This window comes from Xenopus laevis, chromosome 4S (assembly GCF_017654675.1).
Source record: "Xenopus laevis strain J_2021 chromosome 4S, Xenopus_laevis_v10.1, whole genome shotgun sequence".
NCBI lineage: Eukaryota > Metazoa > Chordata > Amphibia > Anura > Pipidae > Xenopus > Xenopus laevis.
In genome coordinates, this window is record NC_054378.1 from 49239070 (window position 1) to 49258044 (window position 18975).

Sequence of the window (18975 nt, forward strand, 5' to 3'; positions counted from 1 at the left end):
ATTCTTTTCTGGGGGCAATGTGTATCAGCAGTTAGTGTAAATACCATAGTCATTTTCTACACAATATTATTACAAAAAGCAATCAACATCTTTTCGGTTTTCCTTTGTAACTCTCTGCATCTGTTATTATATGTTATACAATTCCAGAACATCAGCTGCATTTATTCCCTTGCAACTCCCTGCACATGACCATAAACTGTTCCACCACAGCTGCATTTTCCCTTGCAACTCCCTGCACCTGATAATAAATTGTTCCAGAACAGCTGTATTTATTCCCTTGTAACTCCCTGTACCTAAACATAAATTGTTCCAGAATAGCTGCATTTTACCTTGCAACTCCCTGCACCTCATAAATTGTTTCAGAACAGCCTAGCGACAAATCTCCTCTTTTTCGGAGCGACTAATCTCCCCGAACTGCCTCCGCTGGCTAGAATCTAAATCGCCGGCGAGATGGCACTCTGATCATTTTCCGAAGTTTCCTTGTGAGGCAACTTTGGGCGACTTCGGAAAACAAAGAACTCTGTGTGCCATCACGCCGCCGACTGGGCGACTAATCTCCCCGAATCTGAGCGTGTATCTCTGCCCTAAGGCAGCAAAATATTTCAGAAAGTACTTAGTGGTGTTGTAGAGTTTTGGTGAGAAATATCTCGTTTATCTTTTGATCTAGCATTGTGTATGCGTATATATATTTTTATTTATGTATGGCTACTTGTATACACTATAGCCACAGGTGAAAAGTAGTGATTGTCATAGTCCGCATTTGTTTTTGAATGCATGGATTATATTTTGGGCCCAAAAATAGCTACTGTGTTTCAAAAATATTTTTGAAATAATTATTTGGAATCACTTTGACGGATGGATGTAATAAAGGGCCTGTGAGTCAATGTCTCATTGTAGAAACTGTAAATAACCCAAGTAATTTAGATTTAGGATGGCCATTATACTTTTGTGGAAAGTAATGTAACTTTTGAATTCCTGCTCAGAATAATGGCCTTATTCATTCATGAAGAATGGAATCGGAGATTTACTCCCCTGACTAATTCTAGACATTACCACCACCCCATTCAGGTCAGGAGGAAAGTCAGCCTAATGTATTTTCTTAAAGCATTAGGCCTTTGACTGTGTGTGTGATTTAACTCCTTTTGTGCTACAAGACAGCAGTGCATTCTCAGAGGACTTCCAAATGATGAGCTGATATGTTGTCATTGCAGGCTGCAGGATAAGCATCCATAACCTGTCTATGTTATATCCCAACAAGGGGACCATAACTAATATCTTTGTTATTATTGGTATATCTGTGCAGGTGTGTGTTTTTAAATAGGCTATTTATTAAACAACAAAGCATTTACCTTGAAAATTGCTATATTATTCTAAAGGACTCACTTGAAAGCAGAAAGAAGACTGTGGGTGGGATGTATGGTGGGAAAGAGGTTATAAAGGAACACAGGGTAACTTCTATGCAATGTTCTTTCTAAGGTGTGCGCTTGTCCACACACGTACATTTTGAGGCTAACACACACACCAAATTGTGGTGTGCACAAAGAATTATGTGTAAAAACACAAAATTTTGTATCAACTCTCACATGAGCACACATTTTTTAAAAACTGTGCATGCAAGTTAAAAATTTGCACACATAGCCAAGAAGGAATTAGCGGGAACAATGCTTCTAAGCAACCGAGGGCCTGTCTCACATTGATGTTGTTGATGTTCATGAGTCCACCACCAAGAGCACACTGTACAGCAATGGTGTGTATGGCAGGGTAGCAAAGAGAAAGGCACTGCTCTCCCCCAAAAATGTTGCAGACCGTCTACAGTTTTCTAAAGATCATGTGGACAACCAGAAGGATACTAGAAGAATGTTTTGTGGACGAATAAAGCCAAAATATAACTTTTTGGCTTAAATGAGGGATGTTACATTTGGAGAAAGAAGTGCACTGCATTCCTGCATAAGATCCGTATCCCATCTGTGAAACATGGTGATGGGAGTGTTCTGGTTTGGGCCTGTTTTGCTGCATCTGGGCCTGGACAACTTGATGGATCAATGGATTTGCAAAAAGACAACGATCCTAAACAGGCATAATCCTGGTGGCTTACTTATAATTGTCCTTCAATTAATGCATCTTCTGACATGCAAAAATGCCTTTGGATCCACCTGAATGGCACCAGTATACATATTTGGTGCATGTATAAAGTAATTTTAATTGGCCTGTATTGTCCACTGTATAATACACAGCGTGTCTGTTATCTGCTGAGTATCCTGTATCTAGTTTTGTACATACAAGGTTTTTATAAAGCTGTTTTTTTTAGTATTGGCTTAGCACAGCCTTTTTTACCCATAAGCCACATGTCATTTTAAAAAGAGTAGCGGAGCAACACAAGCATGAAAAAAGTTCATATGGTGTCAAATAAGAGCCATGGTTGGCTATTTGGTAGTCCCCATGTCCACTGGCAGCCTACAGGAGGCTCTGTTTGGCAGTACATCTGGTTTTGAGCAACATGTTGTTTGTGAACCACTGGTCGGGTATTACTGGCTCAGTACATGAACAAAGCTCTGTAGGACATCATGGTACCATGTCATGCAAGAACCACTGATAAAGCAGGATGGGAAGCTGTCTGACATATGGGGCCTCATTTATAAGTGCAAATTATTTATGCATTTCCCCCCAAAGTTTCAGGCTGATTTTAGTGGCCTGCTATATTGAATCTACAGTAACTTGCACCTTATGCACCAATATGATTCTACATCGGCACTTATTTTGGTCATTTGCAAACATGTTGCTGCGCATGGTTTTCCAATGTATTTAAACAGTACAATATACGCTGTATGGCTTATTAGCGAATGGAGTCGCAGATCTCTGCAATCCAAAAGAGAATGCAGAGGCCTTGGTCTATTTGTATGCAGCATCTGGTTATGTGCAAAGCGCAAAAAAAGGCTGATTGCGCTTGCATCTGGGTTTGCATGTGAGCCTATTGGCTCTTGAAAATGCATTTCATCTCCAATTTCTCCATTACAGATTTTCATTGGCATATGGTATGGAATCAAGACGATATGATTTAAAATACATTTATTTACACTGCAGGTCTTATTGTGCTCTGGCTTTGTTAATTGCAGTGAGTAAATGATTTTGTTCCCGTGGTGAGGAAATGCTTTTAGTGCAGCAGAGATGTGCTTGCGTAAAGCTAATAAACTGCAGGCAGAACAAACAGAAGTATGCACACGTAGGAGTACATTTGCTACACTACAGACTGTCTATTTCCAGGCTATAAAGAGAGTGAGAGACTCATGCTGTACTACCTCAGCAGCTTGCCTAACCTGAGATCCAGCACAAAAGGTTTGAATTTTTAAAAGAAATTCCCACAATTCTTTCCAGGGAAGGACTGGGCCCCTCTCCTCCTTACATGTCAAATCCTACTGCCGTCCTTTAATGAATAGGAGTCGTTGGTGACCTCAGACTCCAGGAATGTTGCTTATCTACACAGTACTTTTTATTTTAGCAACATGCTTTCTTTCCCTGCCTTTCTGTTTGCAATGTTAAGATCCATCAGCTCTCTGCCAGCTCTCGCATTTGCATATAGCCGTGTGTGCCATAATGGAAAGGGAAAATCGAATATGAAGGCAAACTGACATCACTGTTTGTTCCTTCATTGTCAACATACTGTATTCTATAATGAATGTCTCACAAAGAGATGAATAATGCAAACGATTTTTAAGTCAAGTGCACTACATTTTCTGCTGCAAAACTCAAATAACCAGAAAAGTTGATGTTCTGAATAGAACGTTGTGTGATCATAGGAAGACGTAAATTGTGCTTATAGATCCAGACCCCCAAAGTTTAACCAACTGTCAATTTGTCATATGAGTATGAATATGTCATATATAGTACAAGTCACACTATAATGCAGGTAATGCATCTCTGATGAAACCCATGAGGCTTTTAATATGCCATCTTTATTCATTGTACCATATGCATTTAAAGTGAACCTGTCACCCAGACACAAATATCTGTATAATAAAAGTCCTTTTCAAATTAAACATGAAATCCAATTTCTATTTTTTATTAAAGCATTCATAGCTGTTGTAAACTCATTTAAAAATCTCAGCTGTCAATCAAATATTGTCTGCCACTCCTCTATGCCCTGGGCATAGAGGCGGGGCAGACAATTACTTTCACTTTCCATTCAGCACTTCTTAGATGTCACTGCTCTCCACATATTCCCCGGTTCTCTGTACCATATAATTGTGTAGCCAGGGCATGGGGCTGAACATTGGGTCCCCCATTCTGGTGCACAAACAAGATTCTGAGATGATACAAGGCTTGTCTTAATAACAGTGTCCACAAAATGTCTGCCCGCTGCATTCTATAATTTCGAAATCCCAGAATGAAGGAAGCAAGTTTCAAATATAAGTTTATTTTTGGTAAGGGGTTGCCTCGCTTTATGGTTTTGCAGATGTGATCTGTTGTTTTTGTAGACTGTGCACTATTTCTTTTACTGGATTGGCATCCCAAAAACAGGAGCATTTTATAGTGATGCATCACTCCTACAAAACTGAAGGACGGTTGTGTAACAACATTCTCTTTTAGGGTCTAGCAGACAAGAAAATCCTTGTTTGCCTATTTCACCATTGTTCTTATATAATTTGTCTTTGCATATCCTTATATAAAACATGTTTTGTTGTTTTTTTTGTTTTTATTAGGGAGACGACTAAGAGGTAAAGCTTTCTACAATGTCAATGGGAAGGTGTACTGTGAGGAAGATTTCTTGGTAAGTCAAAGCCATTGGACCTAATGGTATAATTGCTCTGATGTTTCACATCTGATTATTTAGACTGAAACTTTGTTGACCTAGAACCCATTGGATGTTGCTCCCAGTGACCTCAAAGCAGGTGCTTATTTTTTTTTAATTCTTGGCTTGAATTCAAGCTTTAGTTGCATACAAGCTATGTTTACTGCCAAATAGAGTCTCCTGTAGGCTGCCAGTCCACATAGGGGCTTTTAACAGCCAATCACAGCCCATATTTGGCACCCCAGGAACTTTTTGCAGGCTTGTGCTTGCATGGATTATAGAGGTGAAAGTTGAAATTCTCCTAAGGAAATAAGAAGAGCATTTGCAAATAGGATTTTATTTGTGGCTGCATGATGCAGGCAGAAGCCAAAGGCAAAATCTAGAGTTTGGCAGGGCAACTATCAGAAATCATGGGTCCCCATCCAATTTAGCAGGGACCTCTCCCATGAGGGCCCTGGATTCTTAGCCCCCTGGTTAGTAGACCTACCAACTAAGTAGAACGAGACCATGTATTAATAATAGTGTGCATGCAAATAGAACATACATCACTATACCTCTGATCCATCCTAGTTATGCCCCATTAAGGTCAAACACATCCATAATCTTTTGGCTGTTACATCTGTTCAGGACTTCTATGTGTTAGGCCCTGTCAGAACTCTGCTTTATGGCAGCCCTGTTCACTGGAGTAATACCTGTAATACTATAATTTGTTACTCAGGTATATAACGCAGCATTCGGTATTGCTGCTTTCTCACCCTACCATAGTTTTGATACGACTTCATCCATACTTTGAACTGTCCCTTGGAATATTAGATTATATCCCTCAAATCTTCAGCATTAGGAGCACTGGGCAGGATGATGTACTCATAAAAACATGGTGGTATGTCTAAGGAAAAATTATATACTATACTACCAGTCCAGATAAGGCAACTGAGTATCAGGGACTTGCCCCAGTTCCCAGGGCACCATTAAATATGATCCACCTTATGCGTTTCGTACCCTCCAGTACTTAATCATAACCTATGATTAAGTACCGGAGGGTACGAAGCGCGGAAGGTAGATTATATGGGGTCAGTATGTACTTACTTTTAATCAGTTATTATGCCAATTGAATAAACTTTTGATTTTTATGAATTATGAGTTATGGGAGATATATTTTTTTAATGGCATGTCTAAAGCTGGCCATAGATGTTGAGATTTTTAAAAGATCCGATCCTCATCGTGAGACCACGATTATCTTGGAACGAATTGACCATCAACTAAAAAGACCAATTTGCCAGGAAAACAAAGGGGAGCTGCCTGCTTGGCCCTGCAAACATAGATAGATTGCACTGGGACCGACAAAGATTTTTTGACTTGGCCAATCAATTTGCTGACAGATGTCGGCCGAAAAATCGTAAGATGTACGATCGTTCGAATCCCACTAACCGCACAATAATTTTGAAGGATTGGTCGGACTTCCCTAAAATCGGTCGTTCGGCAAGAAGAATCGTCGCATCTATGGGGAGCTTAAGGATCCTGATTTTGGAAATGATGGAAACATTCATTTGTAGATCTCTGCTTCTCTAAATGGATCTCTGCTTCTCTAAATGTTCTGGGGCATCTAAGGTTTTTTTCTTTCTCTAAGCTGCCTTGCGTTAGTGCTACATATCACAAGGTTTTCTGTTCGGTTAATCCTCCCCTTCAGACGAAGAAAAAGGTGCCAATCTGCTTTTAAATGAGCCAGTGCACCTGCCTCCGCTGTCAGTATGGGCCACCAATCACTGCGCTCTAAAGAGTTACAGACATAGTTTGCCCTTTGTATTGGTGTATGTGACACCGGAATTCAGAGTGTAATTTCGGAGAGTAAACATTGGGGCCATTGAAAGGCAGAAGCTTGAATTTCAGCTTGAAAGCTGGCAAGGCCAGTGTCTCCCCCACATCTGGGTATAGCGCTACTAAGAAGCAATACTGGTTTGTCTGCAGTGTGTCATCAGGGCATACAATGGTGCTTTGTTCAGTAGCGGAGCTCTGTCACAACTGTGCATTGTAGGCTCAGTGGATCTGCTGTCTGCAACGACTGAAAGGGAGCTAGCATTTGCATCATTTTAAACAAATGTCTCTCAGCTTTCAGGAGAAGGAGGAGGAAGAAAGCCCTCTGTTCATAAACACTTAGGAGGTTAATGAAACATTATTTTGAAATCGTTTGGGCAAGAATGACTTAATTATTTGTGTGTGGGGAGAGGAACTGCTTTGAGTCTGGCGAGGGATTTCCCTTGCGCAAAACAATCTTGAAAAATGAAATTTAAGAACATTTAACACGTCCTCTACTGTCACTAAATAATAGCCAAGCACAGTTTTCGAAAGCCACAAATGCATTGCTAGTATGGGAGATAGAGAATAATTGTGCATTGCAGCATGGGAGATAGAGAATAATTGTACTGTTTTGTGTCCTCTTTCCAGGGGATGGACCTCTGTGTTTTAATTACTATTATTGCAAGCAATTTGTGAATATTTCTGGAAAAGTTTTGATGGAACGCCATATGGGCCATTAAGCCTAGGTGTCAGTAGCTTTGTAAAAGCGAATGGGAATCGTTCTTTTTTACCTATTTGCTTTTGAATAGTGTTCGTAAGAATGAGTAAATTATGAAATATGATGTGTGTGTGAAATGAGACGGTGTATATAGATTTCTAAAATGCCTCAGCAGTTCCATTCTGTGTCCTGTCATGTTTTAGCCAGCCGTAGAGATGAAATATGTTTCCTCTCTTTATAGGATCTTCTGTTTGTTTCCAACTTGCCTTTCTTAATCCACCACTTTTTGAAATACAGCCAGACATTCGTATTTGATTTAATCGGTTCATTTATAAACTCCGGTGGCAACTAATCACACTTTTCCTTTCTTTGTTCGACCTGCAGCTGAAAGCCACATTGGTTGCTATGGGTTAATGTCCATGTGCAGATTTGTCAGTATTTGTTACTGTTCGATGCATTTTAAGATTGGTGTATATAAAGGGAAAGTTCACCTTTGAATATACTTACAGTATGTTTAAAAGAGTGGTTCAACTTTAAGTAAAATTTTAGTATGTTATAGAATGGCCAAACCAACTCTAAGCAACTTTTTAATTGGTCTTCATTATTTATTTTTTATAGTTTTTTTTAATGATTTACCTTTTTCTTCTGACTCTTTCCAGCTTTTAAATGGGGGTCACTGACATCTTCTAAAAACACATTCTCTGTAAGCCTACATCTGTATTGTTGTTGCTACTTTTTAGTACTCCTAAAGGACCTATTCAGGTCCTCTTTAGGACCTATTCAGGTCCTCCCCTATTCATATTCCAATCTCTTATTTAAATCAGTCAGTGGTTGCTAGAGTATTATGGACCCTAGCAACCGGACTTCTGAAATTGCAAACTGGAGAGCTGCTGTATAAAAAGCTAAATAACTCAAAAACCACAAATAATTGAAAAAAACACCAATTGTAAAGTGAATATCACTCTCTATATAATACTATAAGTTAACGCAAAGGTTAACAACCCCTTTAAAGGAACATTCAACCCTAACGGTAAAAAAACTCTACCCCCCTACTCTACATAGACCCTCCCCCCCCCAGCAAATCCACCTCCCCGGGCAAATGCCCTTAACGTTTTACTTACCCTTCGGTGCAGATTCATCCATTGGAGTTCACGGGCGCCATCTTCAGCCGCTTCAGTAATCTTCAGAATGAGACCAGCGCTTCAGCAATTTTCGGTATCGGCGCATGCGAGGTTGTCGCTAAACAGAAAATTGCTCCAACTGCGCATGCGCCGCCACACCGGTCTCATTCCGAAGAGAAGAAGATGGCGCCCATGAACTCCGAAGCCTGAATCTGCACCAAGGGGTAAGTAAAACGTTAGGGGCATTTGCCCGGGGTAACACTTAGGCTGGGGGGGAGAAGGGGGGGGGTCTATGTAGTAGGGGGTAGGGTTTTTTAATGTTAGAGTTGAATTCTCCTTTAAGAAGGACCAATTCTAAGCAAGTTTTCACTTGGTTTTTAATACTTTGTATAGGTTTCAGACTATTCATCTTCATGTAATGCGTCATTCTGGCCTGCAGTTAATGCAAAAAAAAAGAAGCTGTGTTTGTGTTCTTATTTTTATTTTTTCATCATCTATGTTTCTATACAAACCCTTAACTTCTGTTCTTTCTCATCTTCTACCTGTTTGCTAGGGTAATTAAACGTTAGACATACCTCCCAACATTTTGGAAATAAAAAGAGGGACAAAAAATTTGCCATATAAAAGTTTGAACATATTTCTGTTTTTTTTTTTCAGTTATTACAATTTTGCTAATGAAGGTGAATTGCCACTGTGGCTGTTCTGGGCTCTCTGCCAAAAGCCAATTAAGTTAGAAACATTATTCCTTTTCTGGCTGTTCAGTATAGAGAAAAACTGGATTTTCTCTAGGACAGGTTGAGCTGTCAAAAGAGGGACTGTCCCTCTAAAAACGGGACAGTTGGGAGGTATGTCTAGCATCTACGTAGCTTATAAAAAAAATGAAGACCTCCAAAGTGTCTACATCATACTAAAAGTATGACACTTTTATTTATAGCTTATTTATATGTTTAGTTTTCCCAGTAACCTTTATATGATTCATTGGGTCAGTAGCCTGTACGTTTATGAAAGCAAGTGAAAATAGCTAAAGTATACAAATGAATCCAAAACAGACTTTGGCTTGCTCTGATGTATTACATTGAGTACAGGCATTGATCCAAAAGAACCCTCAGTGCATCGCATCTTCAACTGACCTGCACCAAATGAATCAGATGCTAATGTCATTATAAATGCAGCATACCAGCTATGCAATACAGACAAAATGCAGGGGGAAAACCATGTGCTGCAGCTTGGGCACATTTGCACTGTATACATTTTTTTGCTGTTTGTTTAAAGAATCGATAATTGTTCTTTCTGTGATGCATTAGCCATTTTTAAGATATGAATTTACATTTTCTATTAGTACTTTTTTTTTCATCTGTTCATAAACTCATTAATATGACCGATTTTTATTAGGTGTGAACTAGAGGTTTTATTTAGCATTAAATGCTGAACTCCTGCAGGAGAATAAAGATAGCCCAGATTCCTTGAAAGAACGAGGTCACTTATTTTTAGACTGCCTTGTGCTATTAACAGCATAGGCCTAAAAACACATCAGTCCTGCCTCTGCACTGCGGTCTAAAGACAACCGCACTCTCATTGTATTCTAGAGTATGCAGTAAATTAAGAGGTTTCAGGGCCCAATAACAGCTGTGAAACTTGCTAGCTTGTGCTCAATGAATTTAGGTCTGGATTTTGACAGGGCTGCTTTAAGGAGAAGGAAAGCAGTTTATTGACAATAGATTAGCCACAATAGTACAAGCTATAACACTATATTTATTCTGCTGAATGCTTTACCATACCTGAGTAACCCACTCTAGAAGCTCTATCTGTTTGGGATAGCAGCTGCCATATTAGTTTGGTGTGACATCACTTCCTGCCAGAGTATCTCCCTGCTTACTCGTTACTCTGAGCTCAGATTACAGGGGAGAAAGAGAGGGGGGAGAGGAGCAAACTGAGCATGCTCTAGCCCTGGAGGTTTAAGCTGAAAACAGGAAGTCTGATACAGAAGCCCATGTATACACAATAGAAGGAAAGAAAGGAGGACTCAGAGCAGCATTAGGGTTTACTGGTGTATTTATATAGACCAGTGGTCCCCAACCAGTAGCTCGCAAGACACATGTTGATCACCAATCCCTTGGATGTTGCGCCCAGTGGCCTCAAAGCTGGTGCTTATTTTTGAATTCCAGGCTTGAAGTTATGGTTTCATAAAAACCAGATGTACTGCCAAACAGAGCCTCCTGTAAGCTGGCAGTCCATATAGGGGCTACCAAACACCCAATCACAGCCCCCTATGGACTTTTTCATGCTTGTGTTGCTCTCCAACTCTTTTTACATTTAAATGTGGCTCACACGTAAAAAAGGTTGGGGACCCCTGATATAGTTTTAGAGAAGGAAGGCAGGAGCGCTCAAACCACCCGCCACACTTTGATATCACGAATTGGAAACCCTTTCTACATAGCGGTATGTTATATCATTCATTACAAATACGCTCACCGCTGTTTCAAATTGGCTCGGGTGCACTTGCCCCGGGCCCTCCGCTTAAAATATTCCAATATGGTAAGACTGTGGGTCACTCACCGCTCCTGTTTGGTGGTCCGGGTGCTGCGCCCCGAACCCTCAGCATGGGGGAGACATCAAGGTAAGAAAACGACTGCTTGGCACGCACTCCACAGGACTCCAGGTAGCGGTAAAAACTTTTTACTTTATTGTGCAATAAAGTAAAAAGTTTTTACCGCTACCTGGACCCCTGATATAGACCTTTCTGATGACGCTTACTTAATTTTACCTTTTTAGACTTGCTGTAAAGCAGGTAGTCCTTGATAAATCTGACCTTTAGCTAGGTGAATGGCATATACTTCCAAGCATAAAACTGCTGGGTAGATGCAGTTAATACATCAGCAAGAGTGTAAGCATTAGTGGTAAAACAAAAAACCTTAGTATATAATCTCTACTGTGATAGACTAGGTGATGTTCCTACTTGATGTAGTGAAAAGAAATATTATTATACATACTTTATTATTAACTTTAAGTTCACAATGCAAACTGGAATTACTTTCTTATAAATTGGCTTCTTGTCTGGTCAGTAAATCCTACCTATTATCCACAGCAAAAGTAGCATGCAACTTAATAAACTTCATCCCCTTGTTTTTTTAAACCAATCTCTGCCCCTACCCTCAACTGCATAGACCTGGTATAAAAAGGTAAAGGTGGCTTCCAAGAAATCGTCTTTAAATGTAGAGCTGGCTGATGGCTGCCATGTTCAACAAGGCTCCATAGAGGTGATCATGGCCATGAGTATGTGCTATGGAAACCAATACCAAGTTGTGCTTGCATCTTGCAGTGTGCTTACATCTGAATAGCGATCATGAGCAGGGAGCCCACGACTCTTGTAACGTTCTGCATTTTGAGTCCAGGTAGGTGCCCGGACACCCTTCTCCTTTTGACAGGTTGGCTGAAGATTGGGCAGAAGGGCCTCTGCATGGAGCCAGTAGTCAAATATATAGATGTTAAACTCCCCATTAAACATAAACAAAACTGTTTTGAGGTCCCCTTTAAACAAGAATTCTACCCAAAAATTGTTTGTTGTCTAATGAAAAAAAATTAAATTTTAAGCAACATTCCTCTGTTTGTGAATTAAAAAAATAGGGATGTACCAAATCCATTATTTTTGATTCGGCCGAACCCCTAAATGCTTTGTGAAAGATGCTGCCGAATACTGAATCAAATCCTAATTTGCATATGCAAATTAGGGGTGGGAAGGAGAAAATATTTTTTGCTTCCTTGTTTTGTGCCAAAAAGTCACGTGATTTCCCTCCTTGCCCCTAATTTGCTTATGAAAATTAGATTTAGATTTGGTTCGACCAGGCAGAAGGATTCGGCAAATCTAAATCCTGCTGAAAAAGGCAGAATCCCAAACCGAATCCTGGATTCGGTGCATCCCTATTAAAAATGTGTTAACAGTTTTAAAGGTAGATAGGGATGGGCGGATTTTTTCGCTTGTTTTGCTGCGGAAATGACACCCATAGACTTGTTTGGCATTGTGCGTCAAAAAAAAAAAAGACGCCCATAGACTTTAATGGGCGTTGTCGACATATCACCGGCGGCAAATTTTTGGCGAAACTAAACTGGTCAAATTCGCCCATCCCTAGTAGCTATAAATATAATTGCAATGGAAAGCAGCAGGTATGAGACCTGTTATCCAGCATGCTTGGGGCCTGGGGTTTTCCCGATAATGGATCTTTCTGTAATTTGGATCTTCATACTGTAAGGCTACTAGAAAATCATGTGCTTCTAATAAGTATATATTATATCTTAGTTTGGATCAAGTACAATGTACTGTTTTATTATTACAGAGAAAAAGGAAATCATTTTTAAAAATTGGAATTATTTGGATAAAATTGAGTCTATGGGAGAAGGCCTTTACGTAATTTGGAACTTACTGGATAATGGGTTTCCGGATAACCGATCTCATACCTTTACTTGTATTCTGTACTCTGGTTCTGAGTTTTCAAACAAGTAGCCGAAGTCCGCTTATTAACAGACGTGAAGAAGAAATGAGTGCAACGTTTGTTTTGTGTGATATCCTTGACTGTCTCGCATGGCTTGGCTGCAGACTTAGTACTGTTTAGCCTGTCTCCTGTAGCAATCACTTTTCTTGGACAAGTGAAGCTGAGTTTGTTCTGGGGGTTTCCTGGAGCCATATGTTCACAATCTGTAGGAATAAACCCAAATTACAAATGACACACGATTGACTTAGCTGCTGTTTTGGGGCATTCACAAAAGCATCTGTAACATGTACTGACAACTCTTTATTTTTGGCTTGGTACTAACTACATCACTAATACCAAACATTTACAAAAATAAACAGCATAGCTTAATAATAGGCTCAGTGGGAAATACTAGTGACATTAGTTTGGTTTTATAAATATAGCACGTCTATGAGGCAGTACATCTGCTTCTGAGTTTGATTCAGACAGAAGCAATCCTATGTTTCATTATAATTCAACACCAGGAATACCATCATCATCATCATCATCATTTATTTATATAGCGCTGTCAAGATACGCAGTGCTTTAATACAAAATAATATATATTGCCTGGGCAATATATAAAAAAGTAGGGAAACATATTGCATATATAATGTAACAATTTTACTTTCTCCTTAGACCCCTAGGAAGCACAAGAACACAAGTTACTGCACTGTTCCTTTAGAAAGCAGGATGCAAAGCTGGGGGGGGGGCACCAGGCACTTACCTTCTCTTGCTCCTACCCCTGGTCTGGTCCCTTCTCTGGACTGTCGGTTTTACTTGCGAGCTGGCGGGCGTTTGTGCATGCCAGGCACATACCTTACCTGTCTTCTACCCCTAGTCTGGTCCCCAATCTCCTAGACAACGAGCACATCCGTGTGCATAAATGCGTGAGCGCAGGCCCGCACAACCGGTGCATTGCAGCGATACACACGAATGTCAACCCATGCACACGGCGAGTGGCAATCTGCGTATGTGGTGACCCAAGCAAACGTCAATCCACACACGCGTCGACCCTAGCGAGTGTCAATCTGCGCATGCGCACTCCCAGTTGGCGCTGTGACCGGCCAGGTTGCCGAGTGGGTGGCACCTGCCTGGTCTGGCCCGGCTCGGCTTGTTCAAAATAATAGCAGAAACTCGCCTCAGGCACAGAGCCCCGCTGATTGCCACCGGGGCAAAAATGCAGCTCCTGGTAATTTTAAGGGCCTGAATTCGGCTCTTCTAATGCAGAGAGCGCAATTGCAGCAGAACAAAGGCCGTCTCGGGCAGCAAAATGGGTAGGATCACGCCTGGTTATGTTTCCCAGTTCGCTAATGGTTAAAGATAAGAAAATCTTGACAGAAGATTATCTAAGGACAAGGCTACAAACTTGACAAATCTGAGTTTCAAAAAAAGTCACACAATTTGATTTGCCACTCAATTTTTCAGTTTTTTTTTTTTTTTACCTGAATTATTAGTAAATTAGTTGAATTTGTGGCTGGGAGTTAGGTCGAGTTTGTTTTATTCAAATTGTGAGAAAAGTTGAGTTTTACTAAATAGCCCCCTAGGTGTGGCATTAGCCTTAGATGAGAGAAGTTAGCTGGATTGTAGTGAAATAAAATATATATGTGAGATGATTAAAAGTGAGCCTGCTGTGTATGAGAGTGAATTTCACCCCTGTTCTTACAAGACCTGTCTGTGGAAGCAGAAGATCCATCTAGCATTGATCACTAAGGGTTTACAGCAAACACGAAGCAAGATTTTTAGCACCTTTTATTGTAGTTATAATATTGGGAATTTTTCTAAATTACAGCTCTAGCCTCTGTGTGCTTAGCTAAGAAACGATTATGATTCAGTCTACAAATCGTATGAGAATTAATCAATAACTGCCAGCATCGACTGTCACATTCCTTATCAAATGACAGCCATATGGCTGGATTTACAATCACTCTGTTGATTTCTGAGTCAGCCGAGTCACTGCTATTGTTAGTCTGCCACTGCCTGCTGGCCGCTCAGCTCCCCACCTGTTTACAGATGCCCCTCAGGTCATAACCTCAAAACTGTGGCCAGATGGTCGCAAAAATAGGACATGTATAGAGAAGGTTTCTTCTGGGAGTTTAATTAGAATAGAACAGTAAAATATCTCATTCTCCAAAAAAAAAAAAAAATCATAATAATTGCAGCAGACTGGAAAAATCAATATATATTAATACCTACATTGTGTGTGTAGATTATATATATATATATATATATATATGTATGTATAATGAAGCAATAGAATTCTTAATGAGTCAGATGACTTTGACGTAGTTGGCCAGCTTAAATATATTGCAATATATGGATAAACAATCCCTGTTTTGTTTAAAGGGTAAGGCATTTTTCAGTAGCAGTATGCACAAATGTCTCTGTCTTAAATATATTGATAATGGGTTGAGTGCAGAGGACTCTTGTATTTGTCTGTATGTATTTTGTGGCCACACCCTCATTGCACCCCCGCCTAATGGTTTTAACAATTAGTGGTGAGCACAATCACAGTCCAAATGCTAAAAACTCAAAAAATTAAAAAAACATTTTATTTCACTATAAAAGCTGAATTTTTGTTTTTTATTGAGAAATAGTGGCCAGACTTTTTTTAATTAAAAAATCAGAACAATTTGGATTTTGATAAATAAACCCCTAAATATTAGTTCAGTGATTCAAAGGAAAGCAAAATCTTGAAACATTGTTGAGTTTATACAGTGAATGTGTTTGTAAAGAAGAATACAGTCACTGCTATTTTTTGAACAGCCTAATATTCCCTTTTCCGCACTTTCTGTAAAGGAATAACAAATTTGATTTTCTTCATGTTTTGATTTGGAATAGAATGTGCAGTGTTCCCAATGCATTTGTGTGTATGGAAATAAAAGCTATTATAGGGATTTTAGCTTTATTCACTTTTTTAAACACACTGCTATTATTCTGAACACAACTGTATGTAGATGGTATACAGGGTATATACTGTACAGTTACAAGATGCAAATACGGTTACTGTTACAAGACAAAAAGCAGCATTTTAAAGTACCTTTTAATTTGTTTTAAAAATGTTTCTGATATTATCCTATTTATTTCTCAAATCTTCACTGAAAAATGAATTGTCTAATGTCTGCAGAGCATTGCTAGTTGACATATTGTGTGCTCTTTATCTGTGCTCTTTATCTGTGCTAATTTTGGATGTTTAATCTGCTTGGGTCCTATTTTAAGCCATAACTTATTGCTATTCATTTTTGCCAAGATAATTAGAGCTCTTTTTGGTCCTATAATAATTTGTGCTCATTAATTAAGATGGAATGAGAAATCCAGGGAAGTTGTTACAGTAGCACCAAATATCAGAGTTACAGCTAAACAGAATAGATGCGAGAATGTCCATTGTGTCCTGGTTCCGAGGGGGCATACTTTATTCATATATATCAGGTTACTCAGCCCTTTAAAATGATTTATACAAACTGAGCTCCTAATATAACAAATAAGGTTTACAGAATTCAATTAGATCAGTGTTGTGTGTGTGTACTGATTTGTCCTTTATATTTTGTTTGTTACAGTATTCGGGGTTTCAGCAAACCGCAGACAAGTGTTTTGTTTGTGGGCATCTGATAATGGAAATGGTAAGTTTGATTTCTTTCTTTTCTTTTACAGTTTGTAAAATAGATTTTTTTTTTAATATAGTAGTGTTTCTTTAAATAGAAACTTTTGTAGCAGAGCAGGGAGTCTTCACATCAAACAACTGACTCACTAAGGGCAAAAACCCATAGTTTTGGAATCAGATCAGAATATCGCTCTGGCTGTATTTAAACATGTATTTTTCCCTTTCCTTTCCTCTGTAGTAATGAAACGTATATCTAGGATATAATTCTTCTTTATGGAAGGCAAAAAAATCCTTTTTGGTGTAATTAATGTTTAAATTGTTTTTTAATAGACAAAATACTGTGACCTAAATTACAGATACAGTAGATACCTTTTCTGGAAAACTCCATGTCTCATACCTGTTTATGTTTTAAAGGGATCCTGTCATCGGAAAACATTTTTTTTTCAAAACGCATCAGTTAATAGTGCTACTCCAGCAGAATTCTGCACTGAAATCCATTTCTCAAAAGAGCAAACAGATTTTTTTATATTCAATTTTGAAATCTGACATGGGGCTAGACATTTTGTCAATTTCCCAGCTGCCCCTGGTCATGTGACTTGTGCCTGCACTTTAGGAGAGAAATGCTTTCTGGCAGGCTGCTGTTTTTCCTTCTCAATGTTACTGAATGTGTCTTAGTGAGACATGGGTTTTTACTATTGAGTGCTGTTCTTAGATTTACCAGGCAGCTGTTATCTTGTGTTAGGGAGCTGCTATCTGGTTACCTTCCCATTGTTCTTTTGTTTGGCTGCTGGGGGGGGGGAAGGGAGGGGGGTGATATCACTCCAGCTTGCAGTACAGCAGTAAAGAGTGATTGAAGTTTTTAAGAGCACAAGTCACATGACTTGGGGCAGCTGGGAAATTGACAATATGTCTAGCCCCATGTCAGAATTCAAAACTGAATATAAAAAATCTGTTTGCTCTTTTGAGAAATGGATTTCAGTGCAGATTTCTGCTGGAGCAGCACTATTAACTGATTCATTTTGAAAACATTTGTTTTCCCCATGACAGTATCCCTTTAAGGTCTGACATTGTTTGTTTGTTTTCAGTAAAGCAAATTCTCTTTGCAGACTACTTTAATCCCTTGTTTATGCCTCATGTAACTCAAACCTTGCATGTTTGATGGATTGGGGTAAGATCAGTCCTGGCTTTTGAGGAGTTTTGGAAAGTAGAGCTCCCATGTTCTTCTCAAGTTATCTGGTTGTTTATGAAACCATAAATGAAAAAGGTGTGCCTGTGAAACATTTTATTTTTTAAATTCCTCAATTGCATATGTTTTAGGGTTTAAACACATGGGCAGATTTGGGGAGATTTAGTCGCCTGGCGACTAATCGCCTCTTCTTTGGGGCGACAATCTCCCTGAACTGCCTTCCCCTTGCCTTCCGCATGCTAAAATGAAAAACCGTCTGCGGTAATGCACTCACGGCGCTTGATTTCCGAAGTTGCCTCACGAGGAAACTTCAACTTCGGAAATCGCAAGTGCATTGCCGTGGGCGTTTTTTCATTTTAGTAGGGGGAAGCCAGTTTGGGGAGATTGTCTCCCCGAAGAAGAGGCGATTAGTCGCCAGGTGACTAAATCTCTGCGAATCGGCCCGTGTGCTTAAACCCTTAAAGTAAAACATTCATCAGTCTTTGGAATGCTCTGAGGGATTTTTTTTTTTTTTTTTTTTTACAGTGAGAGCTGTGGAATTCTCTCCCTGAATCAGTTGTACAGGCTGATACATTAGATAGATTTAAGAAGGGGTTGGATGGCTTTTTAGCAAGTGAGGGAATAAAGGGTTATGGGAGATAGCTCATAGTACAAGTTGATCCAGGGACTGGTCCATTGCCATCTTGGAGTCAGGAAGGAATTTTTTTCTCCCTCTGAGGCAAATTGGAGAGGCTTTCAATAGGGTTTTTATTGCTTTCCTCTGGATCAACTAACAGTTAGGCAGGTTTATATATAGACTTAAAAGGTTGAACTTGATGGACATGTCTTTTTTCAGCCTAACCTACTATGTTACTATGCACTCTAAATTTCCTGCTGTGGTTATTGCTTGTATCAGGAGCAAGTTACAGATCTGTAATGAATGTAGTTGCACAGTTTTTCTCTTTAAAAGGGATAATTAATTAAAAACGATGAATGACAGAAAAGGATCATTTGCAGCACTTCGGACAGAACAGGGTTAGTAGCAATTTCTTTCTGACAGACACAGTTGATATATTCATTGATAAAGCACAAGTTTCAGTAGGTGATTGTGAATGATACCAGTGCAGACAATGACAAGACAAAATGCTATAAGGCATTGTGTTGACAAAACCACTTGCTTCTATGGCTGAAAATACCTCTGTTCAGACATGCAAAAAATATCTGATCCAGCATGTTAATCTCTGGTCTACAGGGAGTTCCTGTCTGAAAGAGTCATGTTTGCATT

General features: G+C 39.4%; 1 protein-coding gene across 1 annotated transcript in view; it reads left to right on the forward strand.

The window, feature by feature from the left end:
- The window catches only part of wtip.S (WT1 interacting protein S homeolog), an 87470-nt gene that overhangs the window by 52537 nt on the left and 15958 nt on the right, over positions 1-18975 (forward strand). The window contains exons 4-5 of the mRNA XM_018240478.2: positions 4698-4765; positions 16482-16544. Of these exons, the coding sequence (XP_018095967.1) occupies positions 4698-4765; positions 16482-16544 (131 nt within the window). The remainder of the gene's footprint in view (positions 1-4697; positions 4766-16481; positions 16545-18975) is intronic.